The sequence below is a fragment of the Lepidochelys olivacea genome (assembly GCF_965140295.1).
Source record: "Lepidochelys olivacea isolate rLepOli2 genome assembly, chromosome: 2".
In the NCBI taxonomy this organism is placed as follows: domain Eukaryota; kingdom Metazoa; phylum Chordata; order Testudines; family Cheloniidae; genus Lepidochelys; species Lepidochelys olivacea.
The window spans coordinates 85,887,588-85,913,108 of NC_140412.1; the positions used below are offsets into that span (position 1 = coordinate 85,887,588).

The following is a 25,521-nucleotide window of genomic DNA, read 5'->3' on the forward strand; positions in this document are numbered from 1 at the left end:
TATGAAAAGAGATGAGTTGCAGCCTATAGAAGAGACTCAGAAACCAGTGAAGTTTAGGCTTCTGATCTAAATAAAAAACACAAATTCTGATCTCAGTTACACCAGTGTAAAATCTGGAATAATTCCATTGACTTCAGTGGAATTCCTCTGGATTTATCCTGGTGTAAACAAAATCAGAATCTAGCCATTTGTGTTTAGTTTCAAAATCCTACCACAATCCAATATAAGTAAAGTGACCCTAGCAGGCACATTCTCTGCTGCAGCTATTCCAGGAAGTGGAATTCAGTCTTTGTTAGTAGTGGGGGAGCCATCAAGAGGCAGAAAGTGGCTACATGGAATACTCTCCCCTTCAACATAGGTGCTCTTCCCCCTCTGTAAAATAGGGACTTTATGGAGAAATTTGTTGAAGCCAGAAGTGGAAGGAGCAGGAGTGGGGAGCTAACCTATACCCAGGGGTGTGCCTTCTCCCCACTATCCATGACCACCCAAAGTCAGAGTCAAAGTAGAGCTGAGGAACATCTAGGGGCAGCACATTTACTGGTCCTGTCATACTGGTTTGGGTGTGTGTGGTGGTGGGGGTTGCAGCAGAGTTTGGAGGAACTGGCCAGGATCTTTAGGGTAGGGACCCCAAATGATGCATACCAATTCCTCTGCACTGCCTTTTCAGACTCCATCTTTGCCTACACTATATTTCTGTGCTAGTCCCAAACACGTAGAGAGGGGAGACTTTGCTGAGATGTTGCATTAATCTGTTCCACCCATGCACTTTTAAATAGAAGGGAAAGCATGTAGAGCTTAATCTTTGTAGTTATTTAATAATTGCTTTGTTCATTAAGCTAATGATTAAATACTTTTTTCCCTCTTTTTAAATTATTCTGTATTTTGTATCTTCAGTATAATGCTACGATTGAGATTTTTAAATGCACAGATGTCAAAAAGCTCAAACCTCTGGTTCCCAGAGTACTTGTGACTTGGCCCATTTATCCATATGTAATATTTTTCATCAGTGCTTGTGGTGTGAAGCCATTTACCATGTAGGATAATTCAAAAACAACTCAATTTTCTTCAGACTTTCAAAAACAAAGTCACTTTTGTGTTGAGAGCAGGCAAGAGAAATTTCAGCTCAAAAGGTAATTTTTAGGGAAAGTTTTTTAGCTGTGAAAACAGAAGCTAAGACTGGAAAAAGTTAACACAGCCATAATTATACTGTCACTAGCTGATTGTTATAATATTAGCTACCAAACAGATTACTTTTCCTGTTTCTCCTTGGTGTCAGGATAAACTGGTTTTATCAAATGCACACCCATAGTCATGAGGATAAAAGAAACTTCATAGCCAGTTTATGGAGATCATTGTAAAAGAAAGCTCACTTACTTCTTTCTGCAATAGCAGCTTGTCTGTAGTTGCGGGAAACAAAAAGAAAATTCAGTTTTAGTTAAGATTAATTTAGGATGACTAACAAATGGCTAATCTTTGAGACTGCTTTAACTCACTTAAGGAAAATCTTTCTGCACAGTACATCACTTGATAATCCTACTTTTTCCTTATTAACAAAGACTCAAATCCTCATCCCATAGAAGTCAATGGCAAATCTCTCATTGACTTCAGTGGGACCAGGATTTGGCTCAAAGGATTTTTTTTAGTGTTAAACAAAGTGAACATGAGTACAGTTTCCTTCTTTATTAGCAGCATATTGTATTCAAAATTATACTTGCCATGAGTAATACTTACTTTAATCTTTGGAATTCAGTAAAGGCTTCATCAAAGGCTTTTAAAAGAGAAAAACTGATGTTAAAGGTAGTTTTCACAGAACAGGCATCACAAGAAGGTAATTTACATTTTAAGATGTAGATTAAAATGTAATCAGTGTAAAAAAGTTTAACCTTTGCAGTCTTTGCTTTGATACCATACAAGAATTAAAACAACTAAAGGTTTAATTAAATGAAGTTGGTCTGTAGGTAACCGAGGCCTGAATGTGATAATAATAATAAAAAATCATCAGTCTTTAACACAGAGAGAGAGGGGCTAAGATTATCTCACTAAAGATACCTCAGGAACAAACCTGCAGTTTCCAAATTAATTATAGCTTTCAGGATTTAAAAACAATCCATTTTTAACAAGTATTTTCATGCCCACTGCTAAGTTTTACATTGATGCCCAGGTAACCAACCGAACAGCAAGATTTAGTCTTGTTGTAGCCTCTCCATATGTTGATGTTGACAAACCCTTTCTCTCCCTGAGTGAGAAGAAGGGACAAAAACTTTGCCAGAAACTGTGCAAAGGGTACAGAATGGAAACAATTATTTCACTAAATGATTCCCTCATCACCTGGAGCCCACAAACACAATGTGGAGTTTGGGCTTTGTGGGTTGAAATGGCTGTGAAACGAAAGGTTGGACCTTGGGAGCAACCTGTTTCTGGCACACGGTGTCCTTAGGACTCAAGAGCCTTCTGGGTGGAAATCTATCCCAGAATTAATCCAAACACCATTAGCTTTCTCTCTACACCTTTTACCCCTGTTCTGAATGCTGGTGAAAGATATTGTCACTGACAACTCTGAAGAATTAGGTATTTATAGTGTGACAACTCTACCTTGTCCAGAAAGATCCAGCATCCTTGTATGTGTAGTTTTACCATCAAAAAGCTCCATTATATATTTGCCCTTGTCGTGTGGAGTTGGCTCATTGATCTGTAACCAGATCTGCTCCCCAGTAACACCAGTCTTAACTCTGTCTGTATACTTAATCTTGGCATCACTGAAAAATAAAAAGCAACATTAGCCCTTCCTTTTTATCATATTATAAATATGAAGGACCTTTGTGGCCTCACTGGCCATGTCTGCACTAGAGAATTTTTGCAAATGGTTCCTGTGGTGCTACGCTATGAATTCAAAATGTCAAAGTTTTTAAACCAAATTCTGGCTAGAGACTCTGCCATACCAGGAAAGCTGAGGACCAAAGTGGGGCACAGGATGGAATTTTTCTGTTCCAATTCTAGCTCTCCTCACAGCCCACAGAGAGGCTGTGGCATGTGCCCTCCATAACCAGAGCTGCAGAGGTCAAGACCCAAGGATCAGTGGGGGAGATCCATGCATTTCAGTATATAACCCAAGAATGCATCCCGCATTCATATCTCTACCTCAGCACATGTTGCTCCTGAATGAGGTGAAAAGGTGCTATGAATGGCCAGGACATGAACAGACAACAAAACTACTTTTGTAGCAACAGTATATGTCCATTTAGGGGGCAATTTGGCACAGTGCCAGAATTTGGTCCTTCAGGTAAATACATGCATACATTAGTATCTCTCTTCCCACAAAAATATCCATTTCCCAGCTTTCTAATCAAAGAGTTAATTACCCTAAACAAGGGAGGAAGCTCTTTGTCAAATCAGTTGCTCAATTTCTTTTTATCCTTAAACAAATGCCTTGGAATGTAACAGAGGGCCAGGGAGCAATTTACTAACACTTGGTGAATTAATGTGAAAAGAAAAGGAGGACTTGTGGCACCTTAGAGACTAACCAATTTATTTGAGCATGAGCTTTCGTGAGCTACAGCTCACTTCATCGGATGCATACCGTGGAAACTGCAGCAGACTTTATATATACACAGAGAATATGAAACAATACCTCCTCCCACCCACTGTCCTGCTGGTAATAGCTTATCTAAAGTGATCAAAGTAAATAGATAAAGTAAATAGATAAGCTATTACCAGCAGGACAGTGGGGTGGGAGGAGGTATTGTTTCATATTCTCTGTGTATATATAAAGTCTGCTGCAGTTTTCACGGTATGCATCCGATGAAGTGAGCTGTAGCTCACGAAAGCTCATGCTCAAATAAATTGGTTAGTCTCTAAGGTGCCACAAGTACTCCTTTTCTTTTTGCGAATACAGACTAACACGGCTGTTACTCTGAAACCTGAATTAATGTGATCGTTCTAACATAAAATTAGTTTCTAAAAATGAAACATGAGAGTGAGCAACAAATCTGCAGCATTTGATATTAGCTTCCAGTCTTCAAATGTGTAGGGACCCCTGGGAATGCAAAGTTGAAAGTAGAGATGGTACTAAGTATATTTAAAATAATCCTAATAATTCATTCCTCTGGATTTCCCAGTGCATCCTGCCTACTCTGGCTGAGATTTCAAAGCTGCCAAAGGGATTCTGATGCTCAAGTGCCATTAATTTAAATGGGGTTTCAAAATCTCATTCTCTATCTTGTTTTGGTTGTAAGCTCTCCAAGATAGAGACTGTCTGTGCTTTGTGGGGGGAGGGGGGGGCGGGAGGGAGGTTGGGGGTTTCTGCCTCAGGCACATGTTGGAGTTTAATAGATAAGGGGTCTTTTCAGGATGAATCCACCTATCAAGAGATATATATTGCACCTGTTCATTCTGTATCTGTACTGTAACTGCAATTTTGTAAAAAAGTGCAATCCAGGGAGACAGACTGGCTGACCTTGAGCTAAACATTTCTGAACTCCAAATGTTCTTCAGATTCATGGACCTTCTGGTCATAAACACTTTACTCATGTTCTTCCTCCAGGCTGCTAAAAATTAGTGGATCCAATACCCCTCTGACAGACTGATATAATTCCATTGACTTCAATGGAGCTACAAATGATTATGTGGGAGTGAATGAAAGGAGAACTGGGACCAATATTTTAATATATCACTTTCCTGTTGAATGTGTAAAACCAAAGAATTTGTAGACTGCTAGCAAATTTTCGTACACTTACTTGTGTAACCAGCTCACTCTCAGATCTTCCAAGTAATAATTAACAAAAGAGAATAATCTGATACCCTCCTCTGTGCTCTGGATTTTCAGTTCTGTTGCAGATACAGCTGAAAGAAGAGCACATGTTTTATGCAACCCTACTGCCATTCATGAAGAAGAACGAGTCACTCATCTGAAGGGGGAATTAAATACTTACCAATCTTTCTGCATACTTCATTCATCAGATCTGCAAAAGCTGTGGAAACAAAATCCATAGGCTGAGACTCAGTGTCCATGCAAACATGCTCAGTAATAGGTTAAAAATTGGCATGCAGTGTTATGACTCTAGAGCATTCCCTCTAAAGAGTTCCTAACAGAAATCTGATTTGCATTTTAAAATGTATCAGACCCTTAGTTTCAAGCACAATAAAGCTAAGGACTGTTTTCAGGGAGCTTGGCTGTCTATTCCATGGTTTCAGCACCATGTTTAAGCCCTTCACTGCTGAACAGGGCAACATTCTTTTTTCTAAAGGTGACTGTATTCAACTGGAATTTTGGCCCTTTCATATCAATGTATTATATACGGAGTATGAATTTTGCTCCATGTACTGGACACAGTAAGTAGCAATGAAATCTTTAAAATATACAGAGTTCTAAGACTAGAAGTACCCTTAAATAAATTATTGGCAAAACAGATTAATTAAAAAGTCTGAAAGTGCATCCTCACAGGAACCTAAATTATATCATGTTCATAAAATGATCTAGATCCACAACATTTTTCTACATCAATGGAATTACTTTTAGTATAGTGAGCACCCAATTTGAAAACTGTTATCATTGTGAATACCCTCAACTGGGGTATCCTGAGGAAATATTACAAATAATCTAATTAACAAAAGTATATTGGAATGCTCTGTTACTGAAAAGTCACCATCAGGATGGTCTCATGGCATCTGTGATAACTTTTGGTTTAGGAGTCTGTTTAATATGCAGGAGAAGCAAAAATCACTTGAAAAAGATACCGCAATTTGCCTATGCAAAACTCTTGTGCAGACAAAGAAACACTGCCACTTCAGGTACTTATGACCCAGTATGGGATAAACCATTCAGAATGTTGCCCTGACCTGCTTCCACAAGCTTCAGTTTACTTTTGTCCTTTCCTCTGTCATCCTTCAGTATTACTTCATAAATACCAGCATCTTTCTTGGAAAACTGTAAAGCAAGAACAACAAACAGTAGCATTCAAAACAAGTTGTTTCAGAAAGCAATATTGTTTCTGTTCTAGTGATTTATGTGGCTGGAAAAAAAATATATGGACACCAAATTTAACCTTTTATCTATATACTCTTCCTCACTAGAATTAATTTTGTTCTTTTTACAGTTTGGGAACTAAGGCACAGAGAGACTAAGTGACTTGTCCTAGAGCACACATGAAACCTGTAGCAGAACTAGGAATTGAACCAATATCTCATTAATTTTAGTCTAGTGTCTTAGCCACAAGACCAGTGTTCCTCTCACTGATTAATAGGAGCACATTACTGTTTAACCCTTTTCTAATGTAATCAGCACAGCAGTCTGATGTAATCCTCCAGCTCTTTAAACTGATTTAAAAGGGAAATGTGAAGCTCTTTCTTATGGTTTCCTGAAAATCTGAATTCACAAGGATTTAAATTTGCTGCAGCCAAAAAATAAACGCAAGGTGAGCTTTTTCTTTAAAAACTATATCCCAGTTCCTATCTATAGTGGATATGTTGGAATATCAGATTAGATCACATCTATGAACTGAACTGAATACCATAGATCTGTACATCAAAAAGCCAGGAGTCACTCACCTCTGATATCAGCAGAGTACATACGCCATCCTTAAAGTCATGCTCCTCATCCACCATTATCTCCCTCCCATCTTTATACCAAACAATGTGTGTTTCCTTCTTAATATTAGCCACCTAAAATGTATGAAAAGCACATCAGTATTATCCTATTATTATCCTATTATCCTATTATTTTAATATAGTGAATTGAATGCTAGGTGTGTCAGCCTATGTGAATTCTGGGATCACCCACAAGAACAGTGAAAGATGCAACCCCTCAGATGAGAAAGGGGACACAGAATCCAGAATTTAACTGATTACAGGGGACAAAAAATGAAAAACAGGGAGAGTGCTGCAGGTCCCAGGGTCAAATGAGAGATCCAGGGGGAACACAGAGCAGGGAACCCTGAACAATCTCCACTGCTCTGAGAAGGAGTCAGCGGACACCACCCAGAGGAACTCTGCCCAAATCAGAGCACAGAATAGGAAGCAGAAAAAGGCTTCAGAGCATTCTGAGAGCTATCCCACCCCTCTACACACACAACTTGCTTGTTCCTCCTGGACTGAAGGATGGTTGACAGTGCTGGAGAGCGAAGCCCTTTTATCCACTCCTGGATTGAGTAAGGAAAGGTGGGTATGGAGTTAGGCAAGGGGGGTATGGAGTTAAACCATCCCAGTGGGAGCACTATGGAGCCCAAAACAGAAGGAGGCGAGTACAGTGACTAAGTCAACCTTAAATTCCAAATCACCCAAGTCCAACAGTCAGAGGCTCAGTTCCTCATGGCACTATCCAATTTGCAGATGGAGCATGCCTGTTTGTGACACCCCTTAATGGCATGTGGTATGTGTTCCCTTCTTCTGACCTGCTCCACTTTGTGTGTCCCTGCTGCCTCCCCACAGATCACCCTTTGGGAGCATTAAGAAGAAAGCAGTTTGTGCTCAAGACGGCGCAGAATCTGTGACTGTGTTCAGATGTCATTGGGAGAATACAAAGGAAAAGGAAACCTCTTTGCACTCTTCCACACCTTGCACACCTGTGCAGTGGCTGGCCACAATCTGGTCCAGTATATCTCTTGCTTTTATAACTACCTGAACAGTGTTGAAAACCAGCCAACTCTTACCTTGCATTTCAACAACACATTGCAATCAGCGGTAACTTCCCAGCCCAGATACTCAACAAAATGAGGACCTGTTTAAAATGAGTTTTTACAAAATCACATGAGCAATAATCACAATACAAAAGAAAAGTTAAATGAACTTTTCTTGCTAGATATACTGTTATTTTTATAATGTCAGAAATATAGGCTTTTATTCTTCAGATTTTATTCTTTATGTAAAAAATGAGGTAAGCAATTAATTACAATTAAATAGCAATTTGTATTTCAAAATACCATATTTACATCTGCTCCTACATTTAATCAGCCAAAAGATGACTGAACTCCTTTCATTTGCATATGATTATGCTGTTCATTACCTTGTTTCCTGAACCACTCTTGCCTCTGAAAGTCTGCTTCGTCCTGTAGCTTCTTGAACACTAGGGATCAAAAACAGTCAGGAAAACAAATGTGAGCCTTCTAGAGAGAATATCTCGTTAGTAGGGAATGGGATATTATTGTATTGCAGAGGTGAAATCCTGTCCCTGCTGAAGTCAATGGCAGTTTTGCTATTAACTTCAATGGGGCCAGATTTTCAGGTCGCTGATAGTAAATATTTCATGTGTTAAGTATTTCAGCTGTCACAATGTTATTACAGCTGACCCAGGCTCTCCTAGCCACCCACAGACACTAAACCTTTCACATGTATCCAACCCTTTTGAGCAAATGTATGTTATTGATGGTGGTTCATTCAGCACTTGAGGACCCTCTTAAACTCATTTGTTACAGTAAATGTCAATGTAATGCTACAATGAGTAATATTTAATTTATGTAAGAGAAAAGATCAAAGAGAAAAGTATGAATTGTAAATATATCTGAATATATGCCATCAAAAGGAGAAGACATTTAGTGTCACTCATCTAATCACATTTGATCCTCGGAGTAAGGAAAACAAGAATGGCAGCAGAATCATCAAGCAGTTGAAATGTAAACAGCTGCAGGTACATCTGAATATCTAACTTGAAATAGGAGAACAGTCCCAAGTATCTCCAACAACATTTGTATCAAATTAGCATTGTGGGACATTGCAATTGTAGATATAGGAAAGCTAGCTAGACAGATGTGAGAGAGACATTATAGGTAGTATATGGCACCTGCCATCTTCCAAGTGCTCTTCAAAATTAATTAATCCACACAATGCCCCTGTGAGGCACATAAGTAACAGAGATGGTTGGAAAACGTGAACATTTTTCCTAAAGATTATAATGGAAAAATTTCCTTTTTTCCCCCATTTAAAAAAAATCTGAAATGTGACCAGATTTAGTAGGTGTTATTATCCCCATTCTACAGGTAGGTAAACTGAAGCAGAGACATTAAGTGACTTGCTCAAGGACACGATCGATATAAAGAAATTAGCGTAAGAGCACAGATCAATACTCCGGTGTCACTGGCTCCTTAGTTCATCGCACTGCACTAGTTGTGAAAGTGAAGTTCTAGATGAGCTTACCGTCACCAATAAGGACAAGACTGGATTGGTTCGTTGCTTTTCCATCCTGAAGTTGGAAGGTATAAGTCCCTTCATCGCTGTCCTCAAGTTTATCCATGATCATTTCAACAAGGCCAGTATTATGGTCCACCTTCATCTTATATTTCTTCAGCAACAAAAAGAAAAGTCAGACTAATGGTCTTCTTCAGAATCAGAAAAGACGCATCTATCTGGTCAGATTCTATAGTACTCTTAATAAAATTCTTTATTTTTTTAAATTCAGATTTGTTCATTGTGTCTGTCCCAGGCTGCATGCACATAACCAAACATATACATAAAATATGTTAATCAAATATGATATAAGCATATTTATTATTATCATAATGCTTTATATCGGTTCTGTACTGAGCATCACGTTCTGTTTCATTAGAAAGGATTTTTTAAAATATATGAAAACTATTGCCCAACTTTTCAAAAGAATACTTTCCCCGAGATGATGCTTTTATATCTTACTTCTATAGAATGCCCTGTCCATGCCTTTTAACCAATGTAATGGAATGCTAGAGACTTCATATGTTTTGGGGTTAAAAAAAAGTTCTCTGCCTTTTGCTTATGGGAACTTGCACATAACATAGGCCCTGATTTGGGGTTACATGCAGAACTTTGGTCAGTGGTGTAGTCAGAATTCAGGGGGTGGGGACATGGATGAAGAAATGTGGGGATGTGGTTTGAATGCACTGCACTCTGTGAATTTTGGTCTCCTGGAATGGCCTACAGAGGGATATGGACAGTAGCTAAATTACAGGACTGCCTTATTCTGAGGACTGGAATGCTCCCTAGCTGCTTACAGAATCTGGATGCCCACAAAGGTGGCCAGAGGTGATTAGGGTGCGGGGACATGTGTTACAACCTCAGGGGTTACCTGGGGAAGACAAATCAGCGCTGCATGTTGCTAACGCTGTTGCAAGCATTGCAAAGCATTTTGGGGAGGGTCAAAGTTGTGAGCGGGGAGTGGAAGATTCTTTTGCAGGCTGCAAGAGGCCAAAGGGGGAAGGAGAAAGAGAGCAGAGAACAGGTTAATTTAACACTGCAGCTAGCAAGCTTAGTTTAATGATAAGATGCTGGCCCCAGTACAAGGTCACAGCACTAGACGAGAAGTTTCCCTCACCCAGCCATAGCCAGCCATGAGAAAACCAGGGCCACAGAGATGAAAAACACAGGCGAGACAACGAGGCGGGGAGCAGAGCTTCGCATCCCTGAAGCCATTGTGTTTTGGAAAAGCAAAAAAAACCCACAAAAAGCCGGTTTAAACTGGCACAAAAAGCATCAGGAACAGAGGTCACGGAATGGAACACCCCCAAAGAAGCCCAAAACTTAAAACCCTCCTGAGAGCTGAAGCAATTCGGAGATTGTCAGCGAACCCTGGACAACCTGTGCGCACAGGACAGAACTCCCATCCACCCCTCCCCCTCTTCTTCTTATGTTACACCCAGGCCTGGCCAGCCTTGGGTAGTGTGGGTGTAAGTGGGTTAGGGCTTGGGTGGGTTAACGCTTTCTTCCGTCCTCTAAGTAACGTGGGAAGCACCAATCACTCTCCACTGTTACTTTATTACTTTATCAATAAAGGTTTAAAATTCAAACACTTGGTGTGTTTTGTCATCTCCTCCCCAAATGATCCTGCAGCTTCAGCCTGATCACCCCAAGCAGATTGGTAACAAAAATCTGTCACACATGTGGGGTCATGGGCCTCACCAGATTTCTTGGGCTGCCTCTCGCCAGGATGCCCAACAGTGGCTCCCGCTGGTGGTGGCAGTCACCATGTGTCCATACAGTGTGGGGAGGGAGGAAGCAGCAGGGCACTGTGCTGGCTGTGGGCTGAGCTCCCCGTTGCTACATGGGGCTGCTTCTTCTTCCCTGCTGCTGGAGTCCCAGCGCTTCCTGCTGCCTGCTTTGCAGACTGCCCACTGAGGTAAGTGAGGGGGACATCTTCGAGATCGGGAAGAGGAACTGTGACAAGGTGCTCAGCGCCAGGCAGCTCAGGTGGTGCCCCATCCAGCCCAAGAGCCTTGGAGGTGAGTGAGGAGAGAAGGCTGGGGGGCAGAGTGGGATAGAGGGGTGAACCCTGCTGTTGCTGCTGCTTGCTGCTCCAATGCACTCCCAGCAGCAGCTTTCTGCTCCTGGAGGTGCACTGAAACAGCAGTAGCCTTCAATGTGCTTATCAAGGAGAAGGCAATTTGGGGGTGTCATATTCCTCCCGCCAATAAAAAGTGACTGATAATTCTCCAATTTCTTGTTCACTGAGACGATCCAGCCCCCAAGCACCATCCCACCCTGATGGCACGTGGGGGACTGTGCCTCCCAACTGTGTTGCTCCTTTTGTTGGTCTTGTTTTGAACACAGGTAGGGAGGAATGCCTGCAAGCTCTGCAGGGGGCTGGACACTCACAGGACAGAGAGCAGAAGGAGGAGGAGGTACTTGCTAGTGTATGTTGTCTACATACATACCAAGTTTCAGGGAGTGGAGGCAGAGGTAACACATGGGGCGGTCACGTGTCCCCACAGAACTGTTTAGTTGTGCCCTCCCACACTATCCACAGTTATGTATTGTCTCTGCAGGTGGCAGAAAGCCACACTGAGTGCACCTCCTGAACTGCATCCAGCAGTGCTCAACCACAGCTCAGAATGTGGGCAGAATCTTTATACTGATGTTTTCAATCACGTGTTATATTTTCCACGTAAATGCATTGGAGTAGTGAGGTCTGATTATATTCAAAGTGCTTAGCTGGAACATTGATACTCATTGCTTATAAAAGTCAGAAAACCATAAGCAATAAAAGCCATACCTCTCCATTAACAATTTCCTTGTCATTAAATACAAAGTTGACCTTTGCATTGCCAGACAACTTTTCAGCCTGCAGCCAGAATCGCACTTGTCCCTTCTCCAGAAGTTCAGCTGCCAGCTCAGACTTAAGTGGGACAGCTACAAAAAGGAAAGAAAAGATTGAAGGGAATCTTTCCTATGTTTCACAGCTGTTCTTTTCCATTGTCAAAAATACACTCATTGATATGTGTAGAATTTATGGAAGTGTGTGTCTTCTCCCACCCTCTGTGTAGTTGTTCTATTGTTCAGGGTCACTAGGGCTGTGTAGAGCTAGAAATATTCAGCATTTGAGTTACATTTGATGCTGCTCCATTCTAACTCAAATAAAAATCTGTCTCAAAGGTAAACTGAACATATCTCTGCAGCATGAAGTGAGTGTGTATGGCCCAGAAAGAACCATGCTTTATGACTCACTCTGTAATGTTATAATAAAATGTCAAAATGACTCAGCAGAAAAAAAACAGCCTGCAAGGTCTTGCCTTCAAAGGTAATCAGAAAGTAAACAGCTGAACCCCACGTTGGTCCTTCATTCCTAGAATTGATCATGTGTGTCACATCATGCCAAAAATTTCAGCAGTACACTCAGTTGTCAAAGAGAAACATTGACATTATGAGCCACATTCATTGCTGATGTAAGCAGGGTCAACTCCACTGAATGGTATTGTAGCCATTTATGTCACAGGACATTTAGACGTGGTTTTAGTTTTCCCATTATTGACAAGTTCAAGTCTTCATCTTATTTTCATTCTAACTTTTCCTTAGGCTTTAGCTTACTTGGAAAACACAATCAATTAGACCTGGTCATATAGGGGCTGATTTTTCAAAGGTGTTGAACATCTAACTACCTCCCACTGATTTTTATCTAGACTCACAGAGCTATGCAAACAGTACATGAACACTTCTCTACCCTCCTATAGGTATACAGCATATACAAGCATAAGTATATGAGGAACTCCCGAAATATACTAAGGACATGTCAGATTTGTAGTCTGAATTAGTGAGTCATTGTTTTTCATCTGTCAGAATACTGTAAAGTGTATTCATGGAAGGGTGTGACATTGTCCCAGAGCTAGTGAGATGGATTTACAAACATCTTTGTGAGACAGTCAGAGGGAGAGTCTTTTCATTTGTTTATATAGTCTGGTAACGGCTGTAGAACTAAATGTGAAACTCTCCTACCATATAGATATTGGTAGAGGTCTCAACAACAAAGGACTCAACAACAATAAAGTGGGACTATGCATACTATACTGTAAAACAGAATACCCAAAGTATGAACAGCACAACTCTGGGTTGTGAAACTGTTTCAGATACAAGGCTGCACTGCAAGGCATATTAACCTGATTTATAGCAGGGCTAGTCTGGCATTTTTCCTTCCTCCTCTGCATTGCTCAGCTCCACTTGCCAGCAGCAGAGAGTGAAACTGACAAATCATTTTCACTTTTCTTCGCACTTCTCACACGTGGAAATGGCTCCTTTAAAGATTTTCACCTCTTCACTTGCTTGCTCCTCTCAGACCCCTAGCGCACCTTCTGGAGCAGGCAACGTGCATGAAAGCAGCTGCCTCCCAGCCCGCTCTGAATCAGGCTGTGAAGCACAAGTGGAGGCTTCACTCTGCACATGAGACTGCTCTGTCTGTCGTCTCTCTCTCTCTCTCTCTCTCGCACACACACCCTTGTCCTGAGTAGCAGGGAATGCTTTTCCTTTCTCCCCCACCAGAAGACATCTAATAGGTAGGGAAATGAGGGAATAGCCAAAAGGGGAAGGAGGATGGGCAGTTGCTATCAGGACAAGGGGAAGGTGGCAGAAATGGAGTAATTGGGGATTGGCTATGGCAACTGGGACACGAGCAGAGCACCACCACCTTCCCCTCATTTTGACTCCTGCATGTTAGTGCAATGGTGCTGTAAAAAGCTTCCTCACTTACTTTGAGAAATGAGAGGTAGCTTGGATCTTACTTAATCTCTAAAAACAAAAGGAGAGAAATGCCAGATGTACCAGTGTTTGCAACAGGAAGTGGGTGTAAATTAAGAAATTAGGCTGTGCTGCTTTTATTTTACTGTCAGGTTTGTGGCAATTTTAAACTCTTAACTTGATTTGTATGTAATTAACTATGAATATCTTAGCCTAAAATGGAAAGAAAAAAACAAAGCTTCCCAGAGGCTGTTCTGTAAAGGACTAAAATAAGCTAAAGGCATCTTCTTTTGTGAAAAGAAGTCACTCCTCAGTCCACAAGACTAACAAGACTGAGTCATTGTGCTTGCCAACAAAAGTGTTCATTTAAAAATGTGTCCGTATTATGAAGCACTAACTGGCAGCTGTATTGGAAACTTCTAGCAATCCTGCTTCTGAGTTTTACTGCCTATTCTGTTTAGTGTCTCAACTGATCACAAGCACCTGATTAAACCTCCTTTAGCAGTTACCAAGTTGAAGAGCAGCAATACAGGGGACTTTCCCATCCTTCTCCTTGGCCCTGTGCAGCTACTACACTCACACGTTGTCTATGTTCAGTAAGAGTATGTCCACAAAGCAAAGAAAAACCCGTGGCTGGCCTGTGCCAGCTGACTCAGGCTCATGGGCCTGGGCTGAGGGGCTGTTTCACTGCTGTCTAGACTTCCAGGCTTGGGCTGGAACCCAAGCTCTGGGACCTCCCACCTCCTAAAAGCCAGGCTCCAGACCAAGCCCAGAAATCTACAGAGCAATGAAACGGGCCTGCAGCGTGAGCCATGTGAGCCCGAGTCAGTTGGCACAGACCAGCCACGGGTTTTTCTTTGCTGTGTAGACATACCTTTTGTGCGGAGTACTCAAGCAGCCCACTTACCAATAAACTTGCCAGCTGTAGTTGTTTCTGAACACAAGTTAAATGTGTTAAAAGTAAGCACTAAGCATGTTTAAATGAACTAACATGCAAGTGTTTAAGCTGAACATGCAAGTTCTAGTGATTAATTTTCATGTACATTACTAACTTTGTTAGTGCTTGTAAAAATAGTTTATCGAGAGATGAGACTGAAGCTCCTCATATACCCAAGGAGCTCATTACTGTTTTCTCTCGTCTTCAGCATTTGCAGATACAACTCATCTTATTGTTATTTAATATTTTACAGTGCCTAGAAATATGGTGGGTACCTGACAACACAAAGGGAAAGACGGGGTCTCTGCCTTGAAGAATTCACACTCTTATATGGAACATGACACAGTTGGGGGGGGACAATCAACAGAGAAGGTATGGGGTGAAGAAGGGCAAAGGGTAATGGAATACGATTGTGTGGTTACTAACTTTGGGTATGAAGGTGCAATTAGGAGTTTATTTTTGTTGCTGATTTTATTATAAACTAATAATACGGTTGACTTGCTTTTGGTGACATCATGGAAGAAGTAAGTCTTAAAAAGAGATTTTAATGATGAGAAGGTAGCAGATTGTGGGGTTTGGGAGGTCTTTCCACGTGCAGGGAATGGCATAGAAAAAGTCATGGAGGTTGTTGGGGAAGAAACAAACAAGTGGGACAACGAGGTTGAGCTCACTGGATCAGAAAAGGCCAGTGGGTGACACAATAAGAGACCATGTCGGATATGTAGACCAGAGTAGAGTTGTGTAGGGCCTTGAAGTGGTGGAGAAAAGGAAGGCAGTGGAGGGATTCAGAATGAGAGATGTGGTCAGACTGATAGGGAAAGAAGACCATTTTAGCGGTCATGGTTTGGATGGACTGGAGGGGTGCAAAAAATGTGGGTACAAAGCAGGAGGGGTGGAGGTTTCAGTAGCTGAGATAGAGATAGGAGGTGGTGGACAAGAACTTTAGCTACTGGGATTGAGAGGAATAGTCAGAGCTTAGAAATGTAGTGGAGGAAGATATAGCAAGATTTAGACATGACCTGGATATATGGGACTGGATTCACCATTGTGTTACTCCTGTTATACGCCATTGTGACTCTGTTTAAAACAGTGGTATTGCACCAGCTTAAAATTGGAGTAGTATAGTGATAAATAAAACCTGTGGCTAGAAGGAGAGGGAATCATCAAATATAGCCCCCAAGGTACAAACCTGGGTAACAGGAAGAATGGTCAGGTTGTCTACAGTAACAGAAAAAGAAGAAGATGGGGAAGTTCAGAAGGAAAACTCCTGTGCAGATGGCGCATTCTAGCTGGACTTGCTGTGATGTTTTGTTTGCCTCGAATTTGGTCTTAACTTACATTGCAGTCATGTTGCCAGCTAAAGTTAAAGGGGCAGAAAATTATAAACTCTCACACTGGCTTGGCAACTCATAGGGATCTGAGTAAGTGTAAAGTTCAGTGCTCCAGAAAAAACAAATCCATTGGGATGCTTACTACACATCCAATATATGGACTATACTGTACAGCTAGAGAGCAGCATCTAAATAAGCAGCAAAGGCATCAATTAATACATTAATATACTGGGAATAATTGAAAGACTGACTAGTAGAAACCATGATCTCAGCTTCACATACTGCATGCTTTTCTTGTGAACCAGCAGAGCAGCTCCCCTAGCTGATGCTGGCAGGGACTCTGTAATATACATCCCAGAACTCTTCACACTGCATGCCAGTATCTCTTCTATGAGCATGCTCATTTTACTTACTTGGGAACTTGCGCTCATGGCTGAGAGCGAGCAGGCGTTTCATCTCTACAAACATTTTAAAAAGAAATGTTATGTTTGCATTTCTGTTTTACCAGTTATAATGATCACAGATTCTCATACTTTTTCAGGTAGTGCAGAAGAAGTAGTGAGATGTGAACAATAAAGAAGGCATCGTAAGAAATAGGTTTTGTCCTTACCTTCCTCATCTATTGTGTAGCTTGATGAAACTCCATCAGTGTCTGTGACAGCACAAGAGTAAATGCCCAAATCATCTTCCCCAAGATCTTTAAAAGCAGCTTTTGACCTTCAGACAAAAACATTTTGATTAAAAGCCTTAACCAAAACCCTGAATCAGAACACCTCCCTTTTGGCTCTACCAGTGAGTGCTGTGGCTCTGGCTGAGCAGGAGAGTATGGGACATAACTAGTGAAAAAGTGGTGTGACAAAGTTCCTCCTCTACCTTGGTGGGTCCTGCGCTCATTGGAGGATTTTGCTCACCTCAGAGATTCACAGTAGCCCTCAGTTTTGCCACTTTCGTGGCTCAAACCTGCCATTCACTCAGATAACCTCATCACTGGCCAGCATGGGAAAAAAAGAGTAAGAACAATCTCCACAGTTTCTTCTGATCCACCATGTGGGTCAGGGAATAGCTCAGGGACCTTCCTCTCTGGTGGAACCTCCTGTGTTGGGTCCAGAGTTGGGAGATTTGGGGGGAACCCGGGCCCACCCTCTACCCCAGGTTCCAGCCCAGGGCCCTCTGGACTGCAGCTGTCTAGAGTGCCTCCTGGAACAGCTGTGCGACAGCTACAACTCCCTGGGCTACTTCCCCATGGCCTCCTCCCAACACCTTCTTTGTCCTCACCACAGGACCTTCCCTCCTGATGTCTGTTAACGTTTGTACTCCTCTGTCCTCCAGCAGCACATCCTCTCACTCCCAGCTCCTTACGCACACACCTCACTAACTGGAATGACAGCCTTTTTAAACCAGGTGTCCTGATTAGCCTTAATTAATTCTAGCAGCTTCCCAATTGGCTACAGTGTCCTAATTAGCCTGCCTGCCTTAATTAGTTCTAGAAAGTTCCTGAGTGTTCTGGAATAGTCTCTGTTATCTTCCCCAGGTAAAAGGGACCTGCTTAACCTGGAACTAATGTATCTACCTTTGACCACTCTCTTGTAGCCATCTGGCCTGACCCTGTCACAGTGGGTATATCCCATGGTGTTTACCATACATGTTGAACTCCACAGACTGTGTATCTGGTACATGAAAGATCTGAATAAGTCCAGCTTAGTCCTGCAGGAAGTGAAATGGGAGCCTGCAGGGTAGAGTGTATAAGAGATGGAATAAAGATGCCAGAAAGGGTTCACATGGATTGCTGGCAGTATGGTAAATACAGGCTGGTTCTAGGAAACATCTCTCTGGATTTCGTTTTCATGTGAGATGTAAGAGATGTGTTACGGATGGCTATAAACAGGGAGGGGGGTGTCACATGGTTTCTGAGGTGCTACAATTGGTAGGGCCCATACATCTACTTCTTCTCCCATATATGTTACTTTTGCACCTGTATATTTGCATCTCCTTCCTCCCTAGAAAAAGCTGGGGAAACCGGTGACCCAGGTCACCCTGAAAGTCACCAAATCTGGGGTCTGGTTAACAAAAATGTTCCAATGTTCACTGAGAATGCCCCGCCACCAGCTCCCTCCTGATCAAACCAGAGTGTTGTTTGCTCCAGCACCTCAAAAGTCTGCAACTAGTGCAGTATAATATGGGAAAGTTTTCTGAAGGAGTGAGGACCAGAACAATGTAGTATTTTTTAACATATTTAACCTAAATTGCACCTGCAAATCTGGTCGCCAGTGCAGGTCAGAGAGCACAAGGGTAATGTGCTCTTTATGTGAAGCACTGCTTAAACAAGTGGGATGCATCATTGCGTGTGTGCTGCAATTTCTGAATAGTCTGAAAGTGGTCTCCCATGTAGACAGCACTGTAATAATCTAACCTTCCAGTGACAAGGGCATGAATAATCTTGGTGAGGTCCACCTCCAAAGGGATGGATTTCTGTGGTTCCTAGGATTTATAAACATAACAGAGCTTCTATAAGCAAGGTTCCTTACTTTCCGCCTTTGGTGTCAAAGGCTAATCGAGATTCATCCTCAATTGGTTCATAATTCTTGGACCAGACAAACTTAGAGTCTGAAGACATCTGGTCACATTCAAAGTTCAGGGAAATGACTCCATCATCATCCACATCTACTTCCACTTCTTTAGTTCCTGGAAGATCAAAACAAAGCATGTCTACTTTTTAATAGAAAGCAGCACAAATTATTTGCATGCATATCATTCACAGGGTAAATTAAGCAAAGCCCTTTCCTTCCTTCTGCTCATACATAAGCTGCTGCAACAGGCCAGTGTCCTTGATCCTTTACTCATGAGAAGAGTCTTTATCTAGGTGCGTAATTCCACTGAAGTAATGAACAAATTAAAGAGGGTACATAGGGCAATGAGATTACTTGCACATGATTAAGGACTATGCATACATGAAGATTGCAGCATTGAGCCCTGGGCTGAAAGAAGCCTTATCTCAGGCTTAAAAATAAAATTAAATGCACTGGAAAAACTGAACAGAAACAAATGCAAGTCCACTAAAATGCATTAAATGTTGAAAATATTGTAAAAGTAATACCTTAGACAGTAAGACATATGCATTGTATTCTTTACATAGGGAAAGCTTCTAATTTTCTAGTAAAATACAAGTTCATGCCACGTACACAAGAATATACTTGGGAAAGGTGGAGGGGTGAATAGGAAATTAAGAGTTCATATTAATTTCACAAATGAATCATCATAGCAGAACTCACTTGTGCATCTAAAGGTGTTATACACAACAGCTCATTCACACGTACAGATGTTGGATTAATCGAGTCTGACATATTGCCCAGAAATGGCCTATGGAATGCATCCTGTGCACACCAGTAGGGAGTGTATTTGTGATTGGGCAGCCAAGTACAACACCTTGGTTCAAACCAAGAGCTGGTTTTGAATGCTGCCTGCTACTCCTACAGGCCTTGGTAAGGGTAAGGCCATCCAGCATGCACTGGAAGGGCACTGAATGGGGAATAACAAGTCCAGGGCCAGAATATACCTAGGATCTGTTCTTCATGCATACCTGTGCAGCCAAGAGAACTGCATTTTCTGCATGGGTGCAGAGTTGGCTCTTTACCTCTGTGTCAAGTATGGAGGTAATTTTTCTCTAACAACTTGTTTGGTATAGTCACTGGAAGCACTGTTCATTCAAGGGGACTTGGAGAATATCCATTGTGTTTTTGCACAGCTCTGAACTGAACTGGACCTTCTACTTTAAAAAGGCCTCTGATGTTATAATATTCAGTTTGAGAGTGTCTTGAACTGCCTAAAATGTCAATGACACACTTTCCCCCTAAAATGTTATATCTTAAAGAAAAGGGCTTCATTCACAAAAATCCATCAGAATATCCAGAAATTAGTAATAAATGAGTAATAAATGCTTCATTTCCAGCACATTTCTTGAGTTTTGTTCCCACAATCCTAATACTATACCTGGCTTCTCCACTACTGTGAGAAGCAGCACATTCCTTTGTAATGAAGTAGCTTGTGAACATGTAACTGACTGTTTTAATGCTTATAGCTTGCCATAAATGTTTAATAAAAGGAGAGATCAATATTTGTTGCTATACCAGTATTATCATTTATCAGCCCTTTCTGTAATGCAATATGCAGTTCAGAAATACATGTAAAGTACCTGTGAATGATAAATGTAGTCTGAGGTCTACATATCTCTTACTGGGCAGTAACATGTTTGTAAATTTACCAATGTAAACCACTATATGGAAATTCACCATTTGACATGTCATTAGCGTTTGTTTCCACTGCAGATTGTTAGCGTATGAATCTTCTGATGAAAGTGGAGGTAACGTGCAAAAATTCTGCGATAAGTGTGATTCAAAAGGCAATATGCTTGACACTTCATTAGCTTGCGTTCACTATATATTACTACTACCGCTCAGCATTTATATCTGGCAATGGTGGTGTTTATACAACTCAGGGTGCATTTTTATGAGTTAATTTTTTCTCATTTTGCTTTACCTCTACCATAAATAGACTCATAGACATTAAGGTCAGAAGGGACCATTATGATCATCTAGTCTGACCTCCTGCACAATGCAGGCCACAGAATCTAACTCACCCACTCCTGCAATAAACCTCTCACCTATGTCTGAGCTATTGAAATCCTCAAATCATGGTTTAAAGACTTCAAGGTGCAGAGAATCCTCCAGCAAGTGACCCGTGCCCCATGCTATAAAGGAAGGTGAAAAAATCCCAGGGCCTCTTCCAATCTGCCCTGGAGGAAAATTCCTTCCCGACCCCAAAAATATGGCGATCAGCTGAACCCTAAGCATGGGGGCAAGATTCACCAGTCCGATACCCAGGAAAGAATTCTCTGTAGTAATTCAGATCCCACCCCATCTAACATCCCATCACAGGCCGTTGGGCCTATTTACCATGAATAGTTAAAGATCAATTAATTGACAAAATCATGTTATCCCATCATACCATCTCCTCCATAAATACTTAAACAGGTCACTAAGAAACTAAAGCATGTTTCTAGATTATTGGTCTTATCTATCAGATTTCAGAGTAACAGCCGTGTTAGTCTGTATTCGCAAAAAGAAAAGGAGTACTTGTGGCACCTTAGAGACTAACCAATTTATTTGAGCATAAGCTTGTAGCTCACGAAAGCTTATGCTCAAATAAATTGGTTAGTCTCTAAGGTGCCACAAGTACTCCTTTTCTTTTTATCTATCAGAGGTATTCACCAAATCTCCAAAAAGAAATTGGAGAGGTAGACATAACAATATCAGGCAAATTTCCCTTGTCCTAATAGCATGGTGATTTCAACATCTCATTTTGAGTCTCAGTTAAAGGCCCCATAGGGGAAAAAATACCTGGATTATAATAAAGACAAAGACTCTGATATCAAACATTAATTATCCCCATTTCTCTGAGAGTTTCATTACACTGAACTTGTTGATAAGGTGGGCAATTTGGAAAGATTAGAGTATCTGAAATCATTTCAAATTGAGCTGGACAGAGGAATGGGTGAACAGGGCACTTTAATTAAATTTCTGAAACTTGGCTTTAAAGCTCTCAATGCAGCCAAAAATCTTCCTGTCCAGTTGGAAATTGCCCATTGATCAGCTGCAATGACTGGGCTGGATAATAGCGTGTGACTAGGGTGAAACAGCAGAAATGTACTGCCACAGTGGGCTCAGTTCCTGAGTCTGGCAAACCTGGGCTTATTGTAGGGACTGAGGTGGTATGGGAGAAATAGCAACTTTATGCTACTTCTATGCGCCCTTGATCCTGGGGTTGCCTGTGGGTCAGTTCACCCTCACTCGATCCCCAGTTCTGGTGTAACTTGGAGCAGCCTGTTCTAAGTTACTCCTAGCTGCAACAGTTCTCAAATAGTTGTTCCAGCAGCTGAAGATTGCCAGAGCACAGCAGCACTCTAGATGCTAGCATTCAGACCTCATCTAAAAGCCACTCTTCCAATATGCCCCTGTGTTGGCTCTACATAAGGAGAATCCTCAGCTGGAGATATAGGTGAGATTTAAGGCCCTGATCCTGCAATCTGATACCTGTGGGTAGACCTTTATGTCTGGGCAGAGTCCTACTATAGTTAATGGTGCTTCATGCAGGTGCAATGGTCTGCCCACACAGATGATTTTGCAGGATCGGGGCCTAATTCTGCTTTGCAGTGAGCAGCACCAGAGCTAGGGGCTGGCACAATGGGATTTGAAAAAGGGTTAAAGCATACTCCTCAGAGCCCTGGGATTTTCTGTGGAGAAAACACACAATGAAATCACTTTGATGAAATCAAGACTAAGTTATAGCTAAAGATATAGGTTTGTTTGGGGGTTTGCTGTTTGTTTGGGCCAATTGTTTTGTTTTATTTTATTTTATCTTTTAAAACATTATAAGGAAAAAGTGTACATAGTTGGCAAATAGAAACAAAAAATACAAAATATTTGACCATATTACCCACACGTGCTAGAAACAGGAGATTGCCTCCAGTCCTACTGACAGAAATAATTCCTTTCAGTATATTTATTTAAGTTTCTATTCCTCTTGGGTTAGAGATCTTGCTCTCCCGCTGATATTTCTGACTTATTCATCAAAAGTAACATTGCAATTCTATTTGCAAAATGCAGGAATCCTCCAGCCTTATGTGACCAAAATAACATTTTGCATCTATCCACGATCTTAATAATGCCAACATTAGTTGGGAAACTACCTTTCCAGAAGATCTGAGACCAATTTTTAAAAATGTCATGATCATGCCTGAGATTTGTATGGTTTGAGTGAGAAAGCATTTTTAACCAGATTTTTGCCTTTTTGAGGGATTTGTTTTGTCTTTTCTTAACCCTTCATAAGAAGTGTAGTTTGGCAGAGACCATATTTACAGATCTGAGCTAAAAGTATGGGTCAACAACAAAGTCACTACAAGATAAATTGGCCCTGAGCTTCCCTGAGAACTTTGTTGGGCCAAATCTTGACTCTCCTACTTTGTGGACTTGGAATCCGACCCCAGCTCTGTGCCCCTGAGCAATAATGAAATCCTGAGACAAGAGTCCTATATGGGTAACAGCCAGGGTGCAGCTCTGCAGTTAAGGGCTGTGGGCGTTCTCTGCTGAGTTTGGCCCAATGACTCTAGACACACACCTTACTGAAGCTATCATAGATCTTAATGGGAGTTACATGGCTAAATCTCCTTGCAGGTGGTAAAAAAGTATCCCCAGCTCTGAATGACTGCTTATATTCTCATTCTGTTGGAACTGAAATTATATGAGAGGTTCCTCATTTGATATGTGTGGGGGTTGCTATTGCATGACAAGCTTGTGTTATCAGTCTGAAGGCTAAGCATTAATCCTCAAAGGGAAGCGAAAACTTTGGGGCAAATGTTTATCTGATTCTTATTTCATGAGTTTTTCTATTTTTATTATTCCAATGTCAGAACAATAGGACTCTATGGGTAGGTCTACACTTCAATAAAACACCCACAACCGGTCCATGTCAACTGACTTGGGATCACAGGCCTCAGGCTGTGGGGCTCTAAAGTTGCAGAATAGACATCAGGCACTAATTGGAGCCTGGCCTCTGGAACCCTCCCCGTTCATGGGATCCCAAAATCGGGGCTCCAAGTGTGAGCCCAAACATTTTTTATAGCCCCATTTTATAGCCCCATCGCCTGAGCCCCACAAGCCCGACTCAGCTGACATGGGATGTTTTACTGAAGGGTAGACATATCCTACAGGCCTATCCTACTCTCATTGGTGACTGGCAAAAAGTCCCAATGGGTCAAGGAGCACCTAGAACTAGGCTGCAGCCTTAGAGGTGTTTATCTTATACTAAATTGTTACTAATTATGTATCTAAAGGAGATTTTGGGGGTACATTTTTCATCTTGTATCTTTTTTGTTTACAGCACAAAAAATATACCTGCATGAGCCTCAGAGTCTTAGATGTTTTACTTTTGTGTTTGTTTTTATTAGTTTCATATATTGTGTGTCAGTTCTAACAACAGTACTACCTCCTATGAGTAGATTAAAAATCTATGGGCCCAACGCCTCTTCCTATGGAAATACCAATGGAAAGGGTCTGGAGGGAGGAAAGCTATATGAAGCTCACAGGGATTCCTTCATGTTCTTCTGTTTTATTAAGCGCTATGTCCCCCGTGGAAATAGCAGGGGTCCAGAGTCCAAAACCACAGATACTCAGATATCTATATGAAACCCATGGATCCACTGGAGTTCTGGGTCCAGCTGTGTGGGGATTCTGTGCCTCCACACTGATTCTTGGGTTCCCTGTTTCTCTCCACACCTTTCAAGCATTGTGGATTCAGTGGAGCCATGCTGAAAGCATTTCTCCAGTTAGCAGCTGCCCTGGGATCTCCATGTAAAGGTAGTCTCCACAGCACAGATGGTGTCTGTGTTAACTTGTGGAAGGATTTACTGTTGGTGTCAAGGGAGAAAAAAGAACATTCTCCTTGGCCCATTCACAGCCTGTTGTTAGGATATAGATATTCAGGCCTGTCTACAAAGGCCTGTACTTTAAGAATTTAGGGGTATTCTTATCACTTGGCTAGTTCTAGAGGTATAAAAGAAAGAATCAAAATCACTGTCTGCTGGTGTAAGGGCCTTCTCTTACTGTGACAGTCTGAGGCCCTGTTCTTAGGCTAAGGCCTTTGGCTAAGCAGCAGAGGCAGCCATAAGCTAGGAAGCAAACAGTCACATCCTCACATTCCAAACTAGTCACATTGAAATAAGGTGCTATTGGGCTGTCAGGCACTATCAGGACAGGATTGTATTGCTATCACCTCCAGACAAAGGGAAGTGCCTAGAAAATGTAAAAGGAAACTTAGTTTGATAGCATCCTGTCTGGCAAGAACTCACTTATCAATAGCTGGGATGTGAAATCCTCACTTCTGTATTGTTTTGTCATTATAGTTCCCACTTTGCTATTGTTTGTCTGTATAATCTCTGTCTGGTTCTGTGATTGTTTCTGTCTGCTGTATAATTAATTTTGCTGGGTGTAATCTAATTATTGTGGTGGGATATAATTAGTTAGCTAATCATGTTACAATATGTTAGGATTGGTTAGTTAAATTTCAGTAGAATGATTGGTTAAGGTATAGCTAAGAATATTACTATATAAATTAGGGGCAAACAGGAAGTAAGTTGGGATTCGAAAATAAGGAAAAAGGAACTTGTATTTAAGCTTGCTGGAAGTTCACCCCAATAAACATCGAATTGTTTGCACCTTCGGACTTCTGGTATTGTTGCTCTCTGTTCATGCGAGAAGGACCAGGGAAGTGGGAGAGTGAAGGAATAAGCTCTCTAACACCTGTCTC

At 41.4% G+C, this 25,521-nt stretch overlaps 1 protein-coding gene across 1 annotated transcript in view; it reads right to left on the reverse strand.

Annotated features, from left to right (window-relative positions):
* Positions 1 to 25,521, reverse strand: part of MYOM1 (myomesin 1) — a 108,438-nt gene that overhangs the window by 13,567 nt on the left and 69,350 nt on the right. The window contains exons 23-36 of the mRNA XM_084621441.1: positions 18,690 to 18,846; positions 16,775 to 16,881; positions 16,578 to 16,622; positions 11,945 to 12,081; positions 9,124 to 9,268; positions 7,997 to 8,056; positions 7,644 to 7,711; positions 6,544 to 6,657; positions 5,836 to 5,923; positions 4,929 to 4,967; positions 4,734 to 4,839; positions 2,593 to 2,756; positions 1,732 to 1,768; positions 1,375 to 1,397 (exon numbers count right to left, since the gene is read on the reverse strand). Of these exons, the coding sequence (XP_084477567.1) occupies positions 1,375 to 1,397; positions 1,732 to 1,768; positions 2,593 to 2,756; positions 4,734 to 4,839; positions 4,929 to 4,967; positions 5,836 to 5,923; positions 6,544 to 6,657; positions 7,644 to 7,711; positions 7,997 to 8,056; positions 9,124 to 9,268; positions 11,945 to 12,081; positions 16,578 to 16,622; positions 16,775 to 16,881; positions 18,690 to 18,846 (1,290 nt within the window). The remainder of the gene's footprint in view (positions 1 to 1,374; positions 1,398 to 1,731; positions 1,769 to 2,592; positions 2,757 to 4,733; positions 4,840 to 4,928; positions 4,968 to 5,835; positions 5,924 to 6,543; positions 6,658 to 7,643; positions 7,712 to 7,996; positions 8,057 to 9,123; positions 9,269 to 11,944; positions 12,082 to 16,577; positions 16,623 to 16,774; positions 16,882 to 18,689; positions 18,847 to 25,521) is intronic.